This window comes from Ostrinia furnacalis, unplaced genomic scaffold, assembly GCF_004193835.3.
Source record: "Ostrinia furnacalis isolate ACB-3 unplaced genomic scaffold, ASM419383v2 OfSCF0069, whole genome shotgun sequence".
Taxonomy (NCBI): Eukaryota; Metazoa; Arthropoda; class Insecta; order Lepidoptera; family Crambidae; genus Ostrinia; species Ostrinia furnacalis.
In genome coordinates this window covers 804,570-824,221 of record NW_021130308.1, presented here as the reverse complement: position 1 = coordinate 824,221, position 19,652 = coordinate 804,570, and the positions used below count along the sequence as shown (strand labels likewise).

General features: G+C 52.6%; 1 protein-coding gene across 1 annotated transcript; it reads left to right on the top strand.

The window, feature by feature from the left end:
- The first annotated feature begins 10,391 nt into the window (after positions 1–10,391).
- On the top strand, positions 10,392–19,568 carry l(2)34Fd (nucleolar protein 10 lethal (2) 34Fd). Its single transcript, XM_028323139.1, has 18 exons — positions 10,392–10,551; positions 10,866–11,126; positions 11,538–11,678; positions 11,804–12,012; positions 12,147–12,375; positions 12,462–12,588; positions 12,668–12,836; positions 12,945–13,179; positions 13,268–13,393; positions 13,507–13,927; positions 14,814–14,962; positions 15,376–15,450; positions 15,542–15,705; positions 15,789–15,990; positions 16,264–16,439; positions 17,059–17,239; positions 18,347–18,562; positions 19,231–19,568. The coding sequence occupies exons 1-18, from the start codon at positions 10,486–10,488 to the stop codon at positions 19,471–19,473; spliced, it is 3,390 nt and encodes a 1,129-aa protein (XP_028178940.1). The 5' UTR covers positions 10,392–10,485; the 3' UTR covers positions 19,474–19,568.
- Positions 19,569–19,652: the final 84 nt, after the last annotated feature.

The window sequence follows — 19,652 nt, the reverse complement described above, 5'->3', positions numbered from 1 at the left end:
TGATGCGCGGACACGACTCCATGATGGCCGTGCTCACCGCCCGCCAGCGCGCCTTGCAGGTCAGTACTACAGGGCGCGGAGCCCAGCGAGCAGGAGGTGCTGGGCGTCATGATGCGCGGACACGACTCCATGATGGCCGTGCTCACCGCCCGCCAGCGCGCCTTGCAGGTCAGTACTACAGGGCGCGGAGCCCAGCGAGCAGGAGGTGCTGGGCGTCATGATGCGCGGACACGACTCCATGATGGCCGTGCTCACCGCCCGCCAGCGCGCCTTGCAGGTCAGTACTACAGGGCGCGGAGCCCAGCGAGCAGGAGGTGCTGGGCGTCATGATGCGCGGACACGACTCCATGATGGCCGTGCTCACCGCCCGCCAGCGCGCCTTGCAGGTCAGTACTACAGGGCGCGGAGCCCAGCGAGCAGGAGGTGCTGGGCGTCATGATGCGCGGACACGACTCCATGATGGCCGTGCTCACCGCCCGCCAGCGCGCCTTGCAGGTCAGTACTACAGGGCGCGGAGCCCAGCGAGCAGGAGGTGCTGGGCGTCATGATGCGCGGACACGACTCCATGATGGCCGTGCTCACCGCCCGCCAGCGCGCCTTGCAGGTCAGTACTACAGGGCGCGGAGCCCAGCGAGCAGGAGGTGCTGGGCGTCATGATGCGCGGACACGACTCCATGATGGCCGTGCTCACCGCCCGCCAGCGCGCCTTGCAGGTCAGTACTACAGGGCGCGGAGCCCAGCGAGCAGGAGGTGCTGGGCGTCATGATGCGCGGACACGACTCCATGATGGCCGTGCTCACCGCCCGCCAGCGCGCCTTGCAGGTCAGTACTACAGGGCGCGGAGCCCAGCGAGCAGGAGGTGCTGGGCGTCATGATGCGCGGACACGACTCCATGATGGCCGTGCTCACCGCCCGCCAGCGCGCCTTGCAGGTCAGTACTACAGGGCGCGGAGCCCAGCGAGCAGGAGGTGCTGGGCGTCATGATGCGCGGACACGACTCCATGATGGCCGTGCTCACCGCCCGCCAGCGCGCCTTGCAGGTCAGTACTACAGGGCGCGGAGCCCAGCGAGCAGGAGGTGCTGGGCGTCATGATGCGCGGACACGACTCCATGATGGCCGTGCTCACCGCCCGCCAGCGCGCCTTGCAGGTCAGTACTACAGGGCGCGGAGCCCAGCGAGCAGGAGGTGCTGGGCGTCATGATGCGCGGACACGACTCCATGATGGCCGTGCTCACCGCCCGCCAGCGCGCCTTGCAGGTCAGTACTACAGGGCGCGGAGCCCAGCGAGCAGGAGGTGCTGGGCGTCATGATGCGCGGACACGACTCCATGATGGCCGTGCTCACCGCCCGCCAGCGCGCCTTGCAGGTCAGTACTACAGGGCGCGGAGCCCAGCGAGCAGGAGGTGCTGGGCGTCATGATGCGCGGACACGACTCCATGATGGCCGTGCTCACCGCCCGCCAGCGCGCCTTGCAGGTCAGTACTACAGGGCGCGGAGCCCAGCGAGCAGGAGGTGCTGGGCGTCATGATGCGCGGACACGACTCCATGATGGCCGTGCTCACCGCCCGCCAGCGCGCCTTGCAGGTCAGTACTACAGGGCGCGGAGCCCAGCGAGCAGGAGGTGCTGGGCGTCATGATGCGCGGACACGACTCCATGATGGCCGTGCTCACCGCCCGCCAGCGCGCCTTGCAGGTCAGTACTACAGGGCGCGGAGCCCAGCGAGCAGGAGGTGCTGGGCGTCATGATGCGCGGACACGACTCCATGATGGCCGTGCTCACCGCCCGCCAGCGCGCCTTGCAGGTCAGTACTACAGGGCGCGGAGCCCAGCGAGCAGGAGGTGCTGGGCGTCATGATGCGCGGACACGACTCCATGATGGCCGTGCTCACCGCCCGCCAGCGCGCCTTGCAGGTCAGTACTACAGGGCGCGGAGCCCAGCGAGCAGGAGGTGCTGGGCGTCATGATGCGCGGACACGACTCCATGATGGCCGTGCTCACCGCCCGCCAGCGCGCCTTGCAGGTCAGTACTACAGGGCGCGGAGCCCAGCGAGCAGGAGGTGCTGGGCGTCATGATGCGCGGACACGACTCCATGATGGCCGTGCTCACCGCCCGCCAGCGCGCCTTGCAGGTCAGTACTACAGGGCGCGGAGCCCAGCGAGCAGGAGGTGCTGGGCGTCATGATGCGCGGACACGACTCCATGATGGCCGTGCTCACCGCCCGCCAGCGCGCCTTGCAGGTCAGTACTACAGGGCGCGGAGCCCAGCGAGCAGGAGGTGCTGGGCGTCATGATGCGCGGACACGACTCCATGATGGCCGTGCTCACCGCCCGCCAGCGCGCCTTGCAGGTCAGTACTACAGGGCGCGGAGCCCAGCGAGCAGGAGGTGCTGGGCGTCATGATGCGCGGACACGACTCCATGATGGCCGTGCTCACCGCCCGCCAGCGCGCCTTGCAGGTCAGTACTACAGGGCGCGGAGCCCAGCGAGCAGGAGGTGCTGGGCGTCATGATGCGCGGACACGACTCCATGATGGCCGTGCTCACCGCCCGCCAGCGCGCCTTGCAGGTCAGTACTACAGGGCGCGGAGCCCAGCGAGCAGGAGGTGCTGGGCGTCATGATGCGCGGACACGACTCCATGATGGCCGTGCTCACCGCCCGCCAGCGCGCCTTGCAGGTCAGTACTACAGGGCGCGGAGCCCAGCGAGCAGGAGGTGCTGGGCGTCATGATGCGCGGACACGACTCCATGATGGCCGTGCTCACCGCCCGCCAGCGCGCCTTGCAGGTCAGTACTACAGGGCGCGGAGCCCAGCGAGCAGGAGGTGCTGGGCGTCATGATGCGCGGACACGACTCCATGATGGCCGTGCTCACCGCCCGCCAGCGCGCCTTGCAGGTCAGTACTACAGGGCGCGGAGCCCAGCGAGCAGGAGGTGCTGGGCGTCATGATGCGCGGACACGACTCCATGATGGCCGTGCTCACCGCCCGCCAGCGCGCCTTGCAGGTCAGTACTACAGGGCGCGGAGCCCAGCGAGCAGGAGGTGCTGGGCGTCATGATGCGCGGACACGACTCCATGATGGCCGTGCTCACCGCCCGCCAGCGCGCCTTGCAGGTCAGTACTACAGGGCGCGGAGCCCAGCGAGCAGGAGGTGCTGGGCGTCATGATGCGCGGACACGACTCCATGATGGCCGTGCTCACCGCCCGCCAGCGCGCCTTGCAGGTCAGTACTACAGGGCGCGGAGCCCAGCGAGCAGGAGGTGCTGGGCGTCATGATGCGCGGACACGACTCCATGATGGCCGTGCTCACCGCCCGCCAGCGCGCCTTGCAGGTCAGTACTACAGGGCGCGGAGCCCAGCGAGCAGGAGGTGCTGGGCGTCATGATGCGCGGACACGACTCCATGATGGCCGTGCTCACCGCCCGCCAGCGCGCCTTGCAGGTCAGTACTACAGGGCGCGGAGCCCAGCGAGCAGGAGGTGCTGGGCGTCATGATGCGCGGACACGACTCCATGATGGCCGTGCTCACCGCCCGCCAGCGCGCCTTGCAGGTCAGTACTACAGGGCGCGGAGCCCAGCGAGCAGGAGGTGCTGGGCGTCATGATGCGCGGACACGACTCCATGATGGCCGTGCTCACCGCCCGCCAGCGCGCCTTGCAGGTCAGTACTACAGGGCGCGGAGCCCAGCGAGCAGGAGGTGCTGGGCGTCATGATGCGCGGACACGACTCCATGATGGCCGTGCTCACCGCCCGCCAGCGCGCCTTGCAGGTCAGTACTACAGGGCGCGGAGCCCAGCGAGCAGGAGGTGCTGGGCGTCATGATGCGCGGACACGACTCCATGATGGCCGTGCTCACCGCCCGCCAGCGCGCCTTGCAGGTCAGTACTACAGGGCGCGGAGCCCAGCGAGCAGGAGGTGCTGGGCGTCATGATGCGCGGACACGACTCCATGATGGCCGTGCTCACCGCCCGCCAGCGCGCCTTGCAGGTCAGTACTACAGGGCGCGGAGCCCAGCGAGCAGGAGGTGCTGGGCGTCATGATGCGCGGACACGACTCCATGATGGCCGTGCTCACCGCCCGCCAGCGCGCCTTGCAGGTCAGTACTACAGGGCGCGGAGCCCAGCGAGCAGGAGGTGCTGGGCGTCATGATGCGCGGACACGACTCCATGATGGCCGTGCTCACCGCCCGCCAGCGCGCCTTGCAGGTCAGTACTACAGGGCGCGGAGCCCAGCGAGCAGGAGGTGCTGGGCGTCATGATGCGCGGACACGACTCCATGATGGCCGTGCTCACCGCCCGCCAGCGCGCCTTGCAGGTCAGTACTACAGGGCGCGGAGCCCAGCGAGCAGGAGGTGCTGGGCGTCATGATGCGCGGACACGACTCCATGATGGCCGTGCTCACCGCCCGCCAGCGCGCCTTGCAGGTCAGTACTACAGGGCGCGGAGCCCAGCGAGCAGGAGGTGCTGGGCGTCATGATGCGCGGACACGACTCCATGATGGCCGTGCTCACCGCCCGCCAGCGCGCCTTGCAGGTCAGTACTACAGGGCGCGGAGCCCAGCGAGCAGGAGGTGCTGGGCGTCATGATGCGCGGACACGACTCCATGATGGCCGTGCTCACCGCCCGCCAGCGCGCCTTGCAGGTCAGTACTACAGGGCGCGGAGCCCAGCGAGCAGGAGGTGCTGGGCGTCATGATGCGCGGACACGACTCCATGATGGCCGTGCTCACCGCCCGCCAGCGCGCCTTGCAGGTCAGTACTACAGGGCGCGGAGCCCAGCGAGCAGGAGGTGCTGGGCGTCATGATGCGCGGACACGACTCCATGATGGCCGTGCTCACCGCCCGCCAGCGCGCCTTGCAGGTCAGTACTACAGGGCGCGGAGCCCAGCGAGCAGGAGGTGCTGGGCGTCATGATGCGCGGACACGACTCCATGATGGCCGTGCTCACCGCCCGCCAGCGCGCCTTGCAGGTCAGTACTACAGGGCGCGGAGCCCAGCGAGCAGGAGGTGCTGGGCGTCATGATGCGCGGACACGACTCCATGATGGCCGTGCTCACCGCCCGCCAGCGCGCCTTGCAGGTCAGTACTACAGGGCGCGGAGCCCAGCGAGCAGGAGGTGCTGGGCGTCATGATGCGCGGACACGACTCCATGATGGCCGTGCTCACCGCCCGCCAGCGCGCCTTGCAGGTCAGTACTACAGGGCGCGGAGCCCAGCGAGCAGGAGGTGCTGGGCGTCATGATGCGCGGACACGACTCCATGATGGCCGTGCTCACCGCCCGCCAGCGCGCCTTGCAGGTCAGTACTACAGGGCGCGGAGCCCAGCGAGCAGGAGGTGCTGGGCGTCATGATGCGCGGACACGACTCCATGATGGCCGTGCTCACCGCCCGCCAGCGCGCCTTGCAGGTCAGTACTACAGGGCGCGGAGCCCAGCGAGCAGGAGGTGCTGGGCGTCATGATGCGCGGACACGACTCCATGATGGCCGTGCTCACCGCCCGCCAGCGCGCCTTGCAGGTCAGTACTACAGGGCGCGGAGCCCAGCGAGCAGGAGGTGCTGGGCGTCATGATGCGCGGACACGACTCCATGATGGCCGTGCTCACCGCCCGCCAGCGCGCCTTGCAGGTCAGTACTACAGGGCGCGGAGCCCAGCGAGCAGGAGGTGCTGGGCGTCATGATGCGCGGACACGACTCCATGATGGCCGTGCTCACCGCCCGCCAGCGCGCCTTGCAGGTCAGTACTACAGGGCGCGGAGCCCAGCGAGCAGGAGGTGCTGGGCGTCATGATGCGCGGACACGACTCCATGATGGCCGTGCTCACCGCCCGCCAGCGCGCCTTGCAGGTCAGTACTACAGGGCGCGGAGCCCAGCGAGCAGGAGGTGCTGGGCGTCATGATGCGCGGACACGACTCCATGATGGCCGTGCTCACCGCCCGCCAGCGCGCCTTGCAGGTCAGTACTACAGGGCGCGGAGCCCAGCGAGCAGGAGGTGCTGGGCGTCATGATGCGCGGACACGACTCCATGATGGCCGTGCTCACCGCCCGCCAGCGCGCCTTGCAGGTCAGTACTACAGGGCGCGGAGCCCAGCGAGCAGGAGGTGCTGGGCGTCATGATGCGCGGACACGACTCCATGATGGCCGTGCTCACCGCCCGCCAGCGCGCCTTGCAGGTCAGTACTACAGGGCGCGGAGCCCAGCGAGCAGGAGGTGCTGGGCGTCATGATGCGCGGACACGACTCCATGATGGCCGTGCTCACCGCCCGCCAGCGCGCCTTGCAGGTCAGTACTACAGGGCGCGGAGCCCAGCGAGCAGGAGGTGCTGGGCGTCATGATGCGCGGACACGACTCCATGATGGCCGTGCTCACCGCCCGCCAGCGCGCCTTGCAGGTCAGTACTACAGGGCGCGGAGCCCAGCGAGCAGGAGGTGCTGGGCGTCATGATGCGCGGACACGACTCCATGATGGCCGTGCTCACCGCCCGCCAGCGCGCCTTGCAGGTCAGTACTACAGGGCGCGGAGCCCAGCGAGCAGGAGGTGCTGGGCGTCATGATGCGCGGACACGACTCCATGATGGCCGTGCTCACCGCCCGCCAGCGCGCCTTGCAGGTCAGTACTACAGGGCGCGGAGCCCAGCGAGCAGGAGGTGCTGGGCGTCATGATGCGCGGACACGACTCCATGATGGCCGTGCTCACCGCCCGCCAGCGCGCCTTGCAGGTCAGTACTACAGGGCGCGGAGCCCAGCGAGCAGGAGGTGCTGGGCGTCATGATGCGCGGACACGACTCCATGATGGCCGTGCTCACCGCCCGCCAGCGCGCCTTGCAGGTCAGTACTACAGGGCGCGGAGCCCAGCGAGCAGGAGGTGCTGGGCGTCATGATGCGCGGACACGACTCCATGATGGCCGTGCTCACCGCCCGCCAGCGCGCCTTGCAGGTCAGTACTACAGGGCGCGGAGCCCAGCGAGCAGGAGGTGCTGGGCGTCATGATGCGCGGACACGACTCCATGATGGCCGTGCTCACCGCCCGCCAGCGCGCCTTGCAGGTCAGTACTACAGGGCGCGGAGCCCAGCGAGCAGGAGGTGCTGGGCGTCATGATGCGCGGACACGACTCCATGATGGCCGTGCTCACCGCCCGCCAGCGCGCCTTGCAGGTCAGTACTACAGGGCGCGGAGCCCAGCGAGCAGGAGGTGCTGGGCGTCATGATGCGCGGACACGACTCCATGATGGCCGTGCTCACCGCCCGCCAGCGCGCCTTGCAGGTCAGTACTACAGGGCGCGGAGCCCAGCGAGCAGGAGGTGCTGGGCGTCATGATGCGCGGACACGACTCCATGATGGCCGTGCTCACCGCCCGCCAGCGCGCCTTGCAGGTCAGTACTACAGGGCGCGGAGCCCAGCGAGCAGGAGGTGCTGGGCGTCATGATGCGCGGACACGACTCCATGATGGCCGTGCTCACCGCCCGCCAGCGCGCCTTGCAGGTCAGTACTACAGGGCGCGGAGCCCAGCGAGCAGGAGGTGCTGGGCGTCATGATGCGCGGACACGACTCCATGATGGCCGTGCTCACCGCCCGCCAGCGCGCCTTGCAGGTCAGTACTACAGGGCGCGGAGCCCAGCGAGCAGGAGGTGCTGGGCGTCATGATGCGCGGACACGACTCCATGATGGCCGTGCTCACCGCCCGCCAGCGCGCCTTGCAGGTCAGTACTACAGGGCGCGGAGCCCAGCGAGCAGGAGGTGCTGGGCGTCATGATGCGCGGACACGACTCCATGATGGCCGTGCTCACCGCCCGCCAGCGCGCCTTGCAGGTCAGTACTACAGGGCGCGGAGCCCAGCGAGCAGGAGGTGCTGGGCGTCATGATGCGCGGACACGACTCCATGATGGCCGTGCTCACCGCCCGCCAGCGCGCCTTGCAGGTCAGTACTACAGGGCGCGGAGCCCAGCGAGCAGGAGGTGCTGGGCGTCATGATGCGCGGACACGACTCCATGATGGCCGTGCTCACCGCCCGCCAGCGCGCCTTGCAGGTCAGTACTACAGGGCGCGGAGCCCAGCGAGCAGGAGGTGCTGGGCGTCATGATGCGCGGACACGACTCCATGATGGCCGTGCTCACCGCCCGCCAGCGCGCCTTGCAGGTCAGTACTACAGGGCGCGGAGCCCAGCGAGCAGGAGGTGCTGGGCGTCATGATGCGCGGACACGACTCCATGATGGCCGTGCTCACCGCCCGCCAGCGCGCCTTGCAGGTCAGTACTACAGGGCGCGGAGCCCAGCGAGCAGGAGGTGCTGGGCGTCATGATGCGCGGACACGACTCCATGATGGCCGTGCTCACCGCCCGCCAGCGCGCCTTGCAGGTCAGTACTACAGGGCGCGGAGCCCAGCGAGCAGGAGGTGCTGGGCGTCATGATGCGCGGACACGACTCCATGATGGCCGTGCTCACCGCCCGCCAGCGCGCCTTGCAGGTCAGTACTACAGGGCGCGGAGCCCAGCGAGCAGGAGGTGCTGGGCGTCATGATGCGCGGACACGACTCCATGATGGCCGTGCTCACCGCCCGCCAGCGCGCCTTGCAGGTCAGTACTACAGGGCGCGGAGCCCAGCGAGCAGGAGGTGCTGGGCGTCATGATGCGCGGACACGACTCCATGATGGCCGTGCTCACCGCCCGCCAGCGCGCCTTGCAGGTCAGTACTACAGGGCGCGGAGCCCAGCGAGCAGGAGGTGCTGGGCGTCATGATGCGCGGACACGACTCCATGATGGCCGTGCTCACCGCCCGCCAGCGCGCCTTGCAGGTCAGTACTACAGGGCGCGGAGCCCAGCGAGCAGGAGGTGCTGGGCGTCATGATGCGCGGACACGACTCCATGATGGCCGTGCTCACCGCCCGCCAGCGCGCCTTGCAGGTCAGTACTACAGGGCGCGGAGCCCAGCGAGCAGGAGGTGCTGGGCGTCATGATGCGCGGACACGACTCCATGATGGCCGTGCTCACCGCCCGCCAGCGCGCCTTGCAGGTCAGTACTACAGGGCGCGGAGCCCAGCGAGCAGGAGGTGCTGGGCGTCATGATGCGCGGACACGACTCCATGATGGCCGTGCTCACCGCCCGCCAGCGCGCCTTGCAGGTCAGTACTACAGGGCGCGGAGCCCAGCGAGCAGGAGGTGCTGGGCGTCATGATGCGCGGACACGACTCCATGATGGCCGTGCTCACCGCCCGCCAGCGCGCCTTGCAGGTCAGTACTACAGGGCGCGGAGCCCAGCGAGCAGGAGGTGCTGGGCGTCATGATGCGCGGACACGACTCCATGATGGCCGTGCTCACCGCCCGCCAGCGCGCCTTGCAGGTCAGTACTACAGGGCGCGGAGCCCAGCGAGCAGGAGGTGCTGGGCGTCATGATGCGCGGACACGACTCCATGATGGCCGTGCTCACCGCCCGCCAGCGCGCCTTGCAGGTCAGTACTACAGGGCGCGGAGCCCAGCGAGCAGGAGGTGCTGGGCGTCATGATGCGCGGACACGACTCCATGATGGCCGTGCTCACCGCCCGCCAGCGCGCCTTGCAGGTCAGTACTACAGGGCGCGGAGCCCAGCGAGCAGGAGGTGCTGGGCGTCATGATGCGCGGACACGACTCCATGATGGCCGTGCTCACCGCCCGCCAGCGCGCCTTGCAGGTCAGTACTACAGGGCGCGGAGCCCAGCGAGCAGGAGGTGCTGGGCGTCATGATGCGCGGACACGACTCCATGATGGCCGTGCTCACCGCCCGCCAGCGCGCCTTGCAGGTCAGTACTACAGGGCGCGGAGCCCAGCGAGCAGGAGGTGCNGCAGCAACCGCAGTTAAGGAACGGCTGGGACGAACAAGGATAAGCGAATCAAACTCGTGAGCCTTGTTAGGGTTACACTGGTTAAGGCGACCCTTTACAAGGCTTGGAAGCATGTGGGTAACTAGCCATTGGACGTGGAGAGGGTAATTAATTATACGTATATTTTCTACTTTGCCGAACTTTAGCGCGAGAACGGTTTGTCCAAAACATATGAATTTGGTCTTATTCAATGCAGGATTAAGTGCCCTTGAACCGTCATGAAGACCACTTTTCGATAGGGTAAGTCCTTTACGCGGTATAACCGGAAAACCGAAAAAACGCCCCTTTCGGGGGCCCCCACCACTTAAGCACAACTCCGTCGAAGTCGAAAACTTAGGAGAGTCTTAATGGGCAACCAATGAAGCCATTAAAGCAAAAAAATCTTTTGTAGGAATTATTTCCGATTTAATCAATTTTTGTGTTTAATTCTACTGGCCTACAGCAAGCTCACAGATTTTGAAAGCTTATAAATGGCCATTGGCTAAAAAGCTGAATTCATGTCAAGTATTGATACTGATAATAAAAAACAACATCTGCTTGTGACATTGACGTTTCAACATAACCTCAAAATTTCACATCTCACGACCACCAAAACACCATGCTAAAAGTTTATTTCTTGTGGGATATAATTTAAAACATTCAAAATGCAAGTGTTTGAGATTGATAATGTCAAAATTTATAATCTTAGTGCCGGAAAATCACTTCCAGATGTAAGTATTCTTTATTATTTTTTTATTTTAATTTGTGACCCGTAAAGTTGTTATGGTATTTCAATTTCATATTCTTCTTAATTAACTCTAAACTAAGCGACAATGCAAGACCGGCGTGCATGTAAAAATAAGGGCATAACATTAATTTCCCACACTCCTGTGTTGTCTTATCGCAGTACTTGTTAATATATTTGTAATATTTAGTTTTCCACTTTAGATAATTTTACGCAGATACGTGAATATAAAAATAAAATAATTCCAGCATGTCCCTTAAATATTGTGTGTAATATAATATAATTATTTTGTAATTTCAGTGGTTATCGGAACGAAAGAAAAGGGCACTACTGAAAAAAAATGTAGACTTAAGGAGAAGAGTTGAATTGATTCAAGAGTTTGATATGCCAGGGCTGAGCACTTCAATCAGAGTTTCTAAAGATGGACAGTACATAATGGCTACAGGAATTTACAAACCCAGAATTAAATGCTATGATGTAAACAATCTCTCTCTGAAATTCGAAAGGTGTTTAGATTCAGAAGTTGTGACTTTTGAAATATTGAGTGATGACTACACCAAGGTCTGTATTATAACATCATCTGAAATTCATTAAATTTTGCTATTACAGTTTTCATAATTATTTAAGAGCGTTTACGTCTAGCGTGGCATGTCAAGTTTAGGTAATTTCGATGCTAGTTTTATTCACACTAAAATAATTATGACTGTGTGCGTGTTCTCACGCTCTATAGTCAAACCAAAATACTTTGATCCACCATCGTAAAAGTGTGCCAGGCTGTCAAGTGACAGCTCAAGGAAACTATAAANAATATTTTCTCAATTAACTATTTAGACGACGAAATTGCCTAACTATTTATGCCTATAACATATTTGTAGTATTACTGGTTAATGATTGTAACGAGTTGAAAAAGTACTGTTTTTGCGCCAAACGGCGTAAACGCTCTTAAATGATAAATGTTTTTCATATTTTCAGATTGTATTCTTACAATGTGATCGCTATGTAGAATTTCATGTTGGACATGGCAGGCATTACCGATTACGTGTTCCTCGCTTTGGAAGAGATATATCTTATCACCGGCCTTCTTGTGACCTATTTGTTGTGGGGGCTTCATCAGTGAGTTTTTTTTTAATTTTCTACATCATTTTACTTACTTACTCAATTATTACTGTGCCATTAACAAAACTGATATAATTGGAAGAATGCTTATGGTGTTTATTATAACAAAATACTGTTTTCAGGAAGTATACAGATTAAACTTAGAACTAGGCCAGTTCTTAGCTCCATATGTGACAAAGGCAACTGAAATCAATTGTTGTGCAGTGAACGATGACCATGGGTTACTCATACTTGGCACTGAGAGTGGTCATGTTGAAGCTTGGGACCCCCGGACCAAATCCAGACAAGGAATATTAGATTGTGCTTTACATTGTACTGACTCTGAATATAAGTGAGTACCTAAAATCTAATAATAATAATAATTTATTCATTCATAAACATTGGTATTATAGAATGTCACATACAAAATATTCTGTTGAGCTACTATATTTATCAAATTAATTTCAAATGTTCCTCTTTTTTCAGAAATGATGGTTTACCTGCAATAACTGCTTTAAAATTTGATGGTGCTCTAAAAATGGGAGTTGGAACTTCTACTGGTCATGTACTGCTATATGATATTCGGTCCAGTAAGCCCCTTTTAGTAAAAGATCACATGAATGAAACACCTATCAAATCAATAGAATTTCACAAACAAATGGATTATGTTTATTCAATGGATGCTAGTGTGGTAAAAATTTGGAACAAAAATACTGTAAGTATTTTTTTTTTATTTTAAACTACAGTTGTAATGAGCAGTAAAATAGTAATTTTTAATATTGTTTTTTTTTTTTATTTTAGGGTAAACAATATACAAGCATAGAGTCATCTGTGGACTTCAATGACTTATGTGTGGTACCCAACACAGGACTCAGTATGATGGCAGTAGAAGACCAAAAAATGCAAATTTATTATGTTCCATCTTTAGGTTTGTAATTAATCCATATCTAAAAGTTTTAAAACAAAATAATAAGTTCTTTATGACTTTTTAATATTTTACTTTACAGGCCCTGCACCAAAGTGGTGTGCTTTCTTAGATAATTTGACAGAAGAATTAGAAAGTTCAGCCTCACAAACAGTTTATGATGACTATAAGTTTGTCACTAAACAAGAACTAGAATCACTTGGCTTGGACCACCTTCTTGGAACTAACTTGTTAAGGGCATATATGCATGGGTAAGATATTATTCATAACAGTGACATGGCATGCACTAAGTTTATTAAATTAAGTATCATAAAATAACTACAAACTTTTAATGGGTATTCTTTATTGTTCTTTTATAGATACTTTGTGGATGTAAGATTGTATAAGAGAGCCAAATCCATTGCTGATCCATTTGCATTTGATGAATACAAGAAACGTAAAATAAGAGAAAAAATAGAGCAGGAGAGACCATCCAGGCTGAAGGTTGATGACAACTTGCCACACGTAAACAGGGAGCTGGCCTCCCGACTTATGGATACCGACAATAGGAAAAAGAAACAAACTGTAAATCTACTCAAAGATGATCGGTTTAAGGTATGCTATTTTAATGTGTCTAGATTTTACGTAAATAGTTTTACTTGTTACATTACTACACTAAAATTAATTAAATGTATGATTTTAGGCATTATTTGAAAACCCTGATTTCGAAGTGGATAAATCTGCTGAAGAATACCGTCTACTCAACCCTGTGTTGTCTAGATTAGATAAAAATAAGGACAAAGGCAAGGAGAGTGCAGAACCTATGCAAGTGAGTATTATAGTAAATTACTTTCAAAATAACCACTCTATCAATAAATTCCTGTAAATTTAACCTGTTAATTGAAATAAAACTTGAAAATTAAACACACAATCTGTTTGTAGGTTGAAGAACCAGAAGATAATGATTCAGATCGGGAGCTTTATGAGTCAAGTGAAGACAGTTCAGATGAGGATCGCTCATGGGTGAAAGAAGTGAAGAAACAGCACAAAATTATAAGACATTCAAAACAAAAAGAAGCAGAAGAGGAAGAAAGTGATACCGAAGAAAAGAGTGCTCCGAGAATACCCAATTCCATCAGGAGTCTTACCAGAGTGAGTAAGGCAAGTTTGGGCGACCGGTTAGCGAAAGAAGGGGTGTCGACAATGGTATCTGGCACAGGCGGTAATAAGGAAATGAAATTTAAAATGAGAGGGAAGAAATCAGAATCGGACAAAAATAAAATAAACAAGAAACATTTCCAAGAGAGAAAACAAATTGTGAGGAGAACAGGATTTTTAATGAAGAAAAAAATGCCGAAAATGTTATGACGTAGTTAAGGTTGCACTTTTGTAATGTTAGTTCAAATTATATTTTTTCATCAACATGTTAAAATAATAAACAATAACATATTAAGTAATATTTTTGTTTATATTTGAAGACCATTGACATCAATTACTTATGTATCATACCTACTTCGGGTTATCTAAGGTCTTATTGATTTACAAACCTTTGGGAGAATAAACCAAAAATAAAATATAGGTGGGATTTTTTTGATAATAAATTAAAATACTTGCAATTTAATTTTCCGATAAATAAAGTAAAATTTGACCAATATTCTTATTTTATAACTACTAATACTTAAATAGGTACATACAAGACTATAAAAGTGAACCATAAATAAGTCAGTCTGGTAAAAATGTAGGTAGAGAAGATAGGAAAAATTATACATTTTAAAGCCTTTGTCCATCGTTCGTATTTTGCCTGATAGCCAATTGTTTTTAATCTCTGCCCGAAGTGCTACGTTCTGTAAAGTTGTATGTACATATCGGTACATATAGTTAATCATTGACGGCTGGCTGACCCATCAATAACAAACGTATGAGTGCATTGCATCGCTATCGAGGTCTGCGCGTTCTTTTAATATGCACTACACGAAGTACATGTATGAACATCGGACGAAAAAAACAATGTATTTATTGTTACTAATAAAATAAAAGTGACAAGTTTCGTTTAGTGCTATAAAAAATAATGCAAAACGACAATGGGTCGTACGGTAGTGGTGAGTGTTAAACACATTAATTATTAATTTACCCTCTTTATTCGAATAAAAAGTTGTTTTTGTCTCAATAATATTGATAGTGGCATTCATCGGTAGTACATTTATAATTTATCGTTTGGAATAATGTGCAATGAAGTAATTAAAGTATAGATATGGGTAATAAACTGAATAATGTGAATTTTTCAACTGATTATGTAGCTAGTGACCTACTGGACAGCCATGTACTGGGCAACGACAAGCTCCGCGAGCCCGCCATGGAGCGATCCGCCAGGTCCAGCCTCGGCGGCAACAGCGTCGATGTGAGTCACCAAGTCTAAATTTAACTGTTCCCTCTTGATGCATGATATACTGCAAAGTGAACTAGTGGCATGGAAAAAACAGCGGTTTTATAGAACAACTAGCTTTCCGCCCGCGGCTTCGCGCGCGTGGACTACATTATCTACATATTTTACGGAACCCTATTTTTTTCCAAAATAAAATTTAGCCTATGTTACTCGTGGATAATGTAGCTTTCGAATGGTGAAAGAATTTTTAAAAACGGTCCAGTAGTTTTTGAGCCTATTCATTCATTACAACCAAACAAACAAAGTTTTCTTCTTTTTATAATATTAGTGTAGAAGTGTAGATGATGACGATGTAAGAACTTAAGCTCCAGTTAATTCAATACCGGTCGAGATAGGACATTTGTTATTATGTTCTTAAATATTTTCAGATAGGAGAAATAACTGAATCTCCCGATACTGAATATATGAGCACATCAGCAATTTTACATTATTGTAAATCAAAGGTAGGTTTCATTTAAACCATTCATGCATCCATTTTTTTTATTTTCAGTTAAATTTAAATACTTGCTTAAAACCAATACTTTGAAATTTCAGATATTACTTCCATATCTTAAACTTTTAACTATTATGGGCTTACGACCGGTGGTCGACGTCTCAAATTCGTCGGTATGTGCGATATGTTTCTCGCACTTCCATTCTGCACAAGTAGCTGTGTTTATGTTCGTCGGATATATTCTTCAGTATATGGCCTGTTTCAGGTATGTAACCTTTCCAATCGTAATTAATGAGTATTAATTTATAATTAGATGCAACTTAAATATTTGTTACTGATTGATTTCAGACGAGACAGAGGCTTCTGTTATAAGTTGGTGCCACTAGCTTTAACTTCATCTTTAGAATATGAAACATATAAACAAGTATGTTATGGAAATATCACATTCACTTATATTGGGCCCAGTATACTGCACTTCATGGGTTTTATTTACGCGTTGTATTTATTTCGAATATCAGACAACGAACAACTGCAAAACTTAATGGAAAGAGTAAGTACGACATTATTCTTCTACTTTAAAATAATTATTTATTACAACTTATTGTTCCTTTCTTAACGATAAATAAGTCACAATGTCTAGTCACTAGATGTTTATTAAATACTTAGGCCTTTTGATATACAGTGATAACTTTAAAAAGTTATAATGAATGATTGCCCTACAAATCTAACCCCGTTTCTATCGAATAGTTCTCGTTTGAATTGTTCCAAAAAAGAGGACTTACCCATTTTCCGTGCTGCATTTTCAAAAACATCATTATTCTAGGTGTTTCTACTGTCGTCGTACGCGCCGCAAGGCATGCCCACGACGAAGCCGAAGCGACTCTTGCGCATGCTGTGGATGTTCATCATTCTCAGCGTGCTCTGGATGTGTCTGTCGCTGTGCTCCGTCAACTTGATGATGGCCAAGGGAGCTATCATGTTTCGATGGATGGAATCAAGGTAAATACGAGTAATAACCACGTTTCGAATAAACGCTCTTTACGAAATTAATTGCAGCCATGTTAATATTTAAAGTTATTTAATTTTTAACTCTACGTTTTATGATTAAATTACACACGGTTTTCTGCCTCAGCCTCACCTTATTAAATAGGGTTGGCTTTCCCAATCATGCGCCGCCATTTATTTCTGTCTCGAAGGTCTTTTTGAAATAAACCAAAATTAACGCCCGTATTCACAAACATTACTATGAGGTCTCACAGTGTGCATGGACGCCCAGTGTCACACACGAACTAATCGCAGAGCTCTATTCAACGCTGTGCGTTCGACTTGCTGCTTTACTTAAGCAAGCATCGTTTGTGAATACAGGCGTGAAACGACTTAAGTATATGGAGTTACTAGCTTTTGCCCTCGGCTTCCCGCGTGAAATTTAGTTTGTCACAGATCGTCATAAATTATAGCTTACATGTTATTCGGGTTATAAACAATAATACTGTAAAGTTTCATCAAAATCCGTTCAGTAGTTTTTGCGTGAAAGGGTAACAAACATCCAGACATCCAAACTTTCGCATTTAAATATTAGTAGGATGTAAGTAAATAATTTCGCACATGGTCCTTTCAGTTCCGAAGACGTGCGGCTGGCCCTGAAGATCTTGCTAGTGGTGTGCACGCTGATCCACGACATGGTGCAAGCCACCATCATCACCAGCTACTGCCTGCAGGCGCAGCTGCTGCAGGCGCACCTCATGTTCCTGCGCGAGCGGCTGCTCCACCGGACCACCTCGCCGCTCAACTGGATGCGGGTAAAGCCTTGTCGAGTAATTTAGTAGAGCCGTGTTTTTCAACGTTTTTCATGACACGACCCCTAGTATAAAAAAGTTTTTGGCGACTCGGGACCGTTCGCTTTTTTTATGCATTTTATAATGTTGCAAAGATGTTTGTAGGGACCGAATACTTCAATCCATACAACATTTGCATAATTAGATTCGGATTAATCTGTCTTTATAAGATTTTTTTTACTGAAGTAGTTTTTACGACCTCTCGCGACCCCCCTATAGAGGCTTCGTGACCCCCAGGGGGTCGAAACAGGTTGAAAAACACTTAGTAGAGTAACTCGCCTTTAGTAACTAAACTAGGAAGTGGGTACTGATAAAAAACCGTTCGCACTTTGGTTGAGTGCTGAGTGTGAATTTATGTATGACGGATTGTACAGCGCCCCTAGCGGAAACGTTCAAGAACTAAAATTGTCATACATATTTTAACGCGTTCACTAGTGAGGACGTTTCATTAAACTCACACTCAGCCCACTGTTTACGATTAATTTGTGATTTTTATATGAACTACGTTTAGCCGGTGAGTGAGTGAACAGAATGGTTCGACTAATAAATAATTTAGTAACCTACTCGACTTAATTGCTCGCTTTAGTTTCAATTAAACCATTAATTTTTTTCCGTATCAACATATTTTTACTACTGCAATAAAACTTATTTACTCTGATACTAATAAGTACTCATTTTTTGTTGCAAGAAATCTTTACGATTTCTTTATCAGTTTACCTGTTTAAGAACAGTAATTAAATACGTGACATGATCATAAAAGTCTCTATCTTTCTCGGATTTATTACCAGATGACCCCATGCGTCTGTCCCTTCGAGCAGTAAGTTGCCCATTTAGAGCGCTTTCACAAAAGGCGTTTTAGCACTGCAGCTGCGCTACATATTATTTATGGATACGAGTCCCGCTACTGCAGCGCGACAAAAACGGCTAATATGTGAAAGCGCTCTTAAGTTTAGTTATGTGCATTTTTCTTTTCTATTTAAATACAGTGCACAGTTGGGCTCTGGCATTACTTATTTACCCTTAAGGTCTACAAGCAAAATTTATCTCACCTGGGTCTGTCAATCGTTACAGGAGGTCGCCGAATTCGAGAAGCTTCTAAAGTATCTCAACGACGACCTGGCGCCGGCGGTGTGCCTGTTCACGATCGTGAACATGTCGTGGGCGGCGTCGGGCGCGCTGTGGCTGCTGAGCCTCGACCGCGTGGACACCGAGACCGAGCCCATCGCTGGGATCAGCGTGCTCAACCAGCTGCTCTGGCTGGCCGCTGTCGTCGTGCCTTTTGTGCAGGTAAAATATTATAAAAAATATCTTTAAATAGGAAAAAAGTTTTTATTATGGCCCGGTCTGCTAGGCTTGGGCTTGGACCGCGTGTCCACCGAGACCGAGCCCATCGCTGGGATCAGCGTGCTCAACCAGCTGCTGTGGCTGGCCGCTGTCGTTGTTCCTTTTGTGCAGGTGTGTTGGATCGGATATATTATTCAAGTTAATAAAGATAATCTCCAAACTGCAAAAAATAGGTTTAATTATTGTCGTATGAAAATCTGAGGTGGAATTGTGTAAAGCAATCGTAATCATTCGACAGTTCATAACGTACGATAAAGTCAGTTAAACAAAGTGTTTGACAGAATAATCGTACGTTATGAACTGTCAAATGATTACGATTGCTTTACACAATTCCACCTCTGGATATTTTGATGATGTTGAATTTCATGAGTCTCCCTGCAAAAATGTGTCACATACTTTTTAAGATTGGTCTTGATCCATTTGCGTGGGACCCTAGGCAGTGGGGTTTATCGCTTACTTTCTGTTTCACGCAGAATATGAACTACGCAATGAATTCTTATCCTCCATTCTAGTAGGACAAAATAATGTGCTTCCGTCTGCAATTAATAGAAATACCTAAGAAGTCTTCTGCACTATCATAGCTGGTCTTACATTAAAATTTTCGTTCTCAGGCTGCGCGGCTATCAAAGGAGTGCCGGCGAACTCAGTCAGTAGGGCACGAGCTATGCGTACGACCGTTCCTGCACCAAGATACGTCGCAGGAAGACATAATCACGGTGCTGATGTATGCCTCCACGCTCAACCTCCAGGCCAAACTCTTCCACTACCCCATCGCCGGCCGCTCCGTATGCCTCATACTCACGCTCGCCATCATCGTCCTGTTTTCGCTAGGAATGTGTCATTATTTACAATGATCAATTCAATACCGTTACTATTATAATTTATAATAATTAATTTTAAAATTTTATCATTGATTTAATTAATAATAAAATAGTTATATTTTGTCAAACGTTTTTATTTTTTTAATAAGTACAACGTTACAATTTGGCACTAATACATAATTTCACACTCACTACGTTTGAAATGAGTTGGT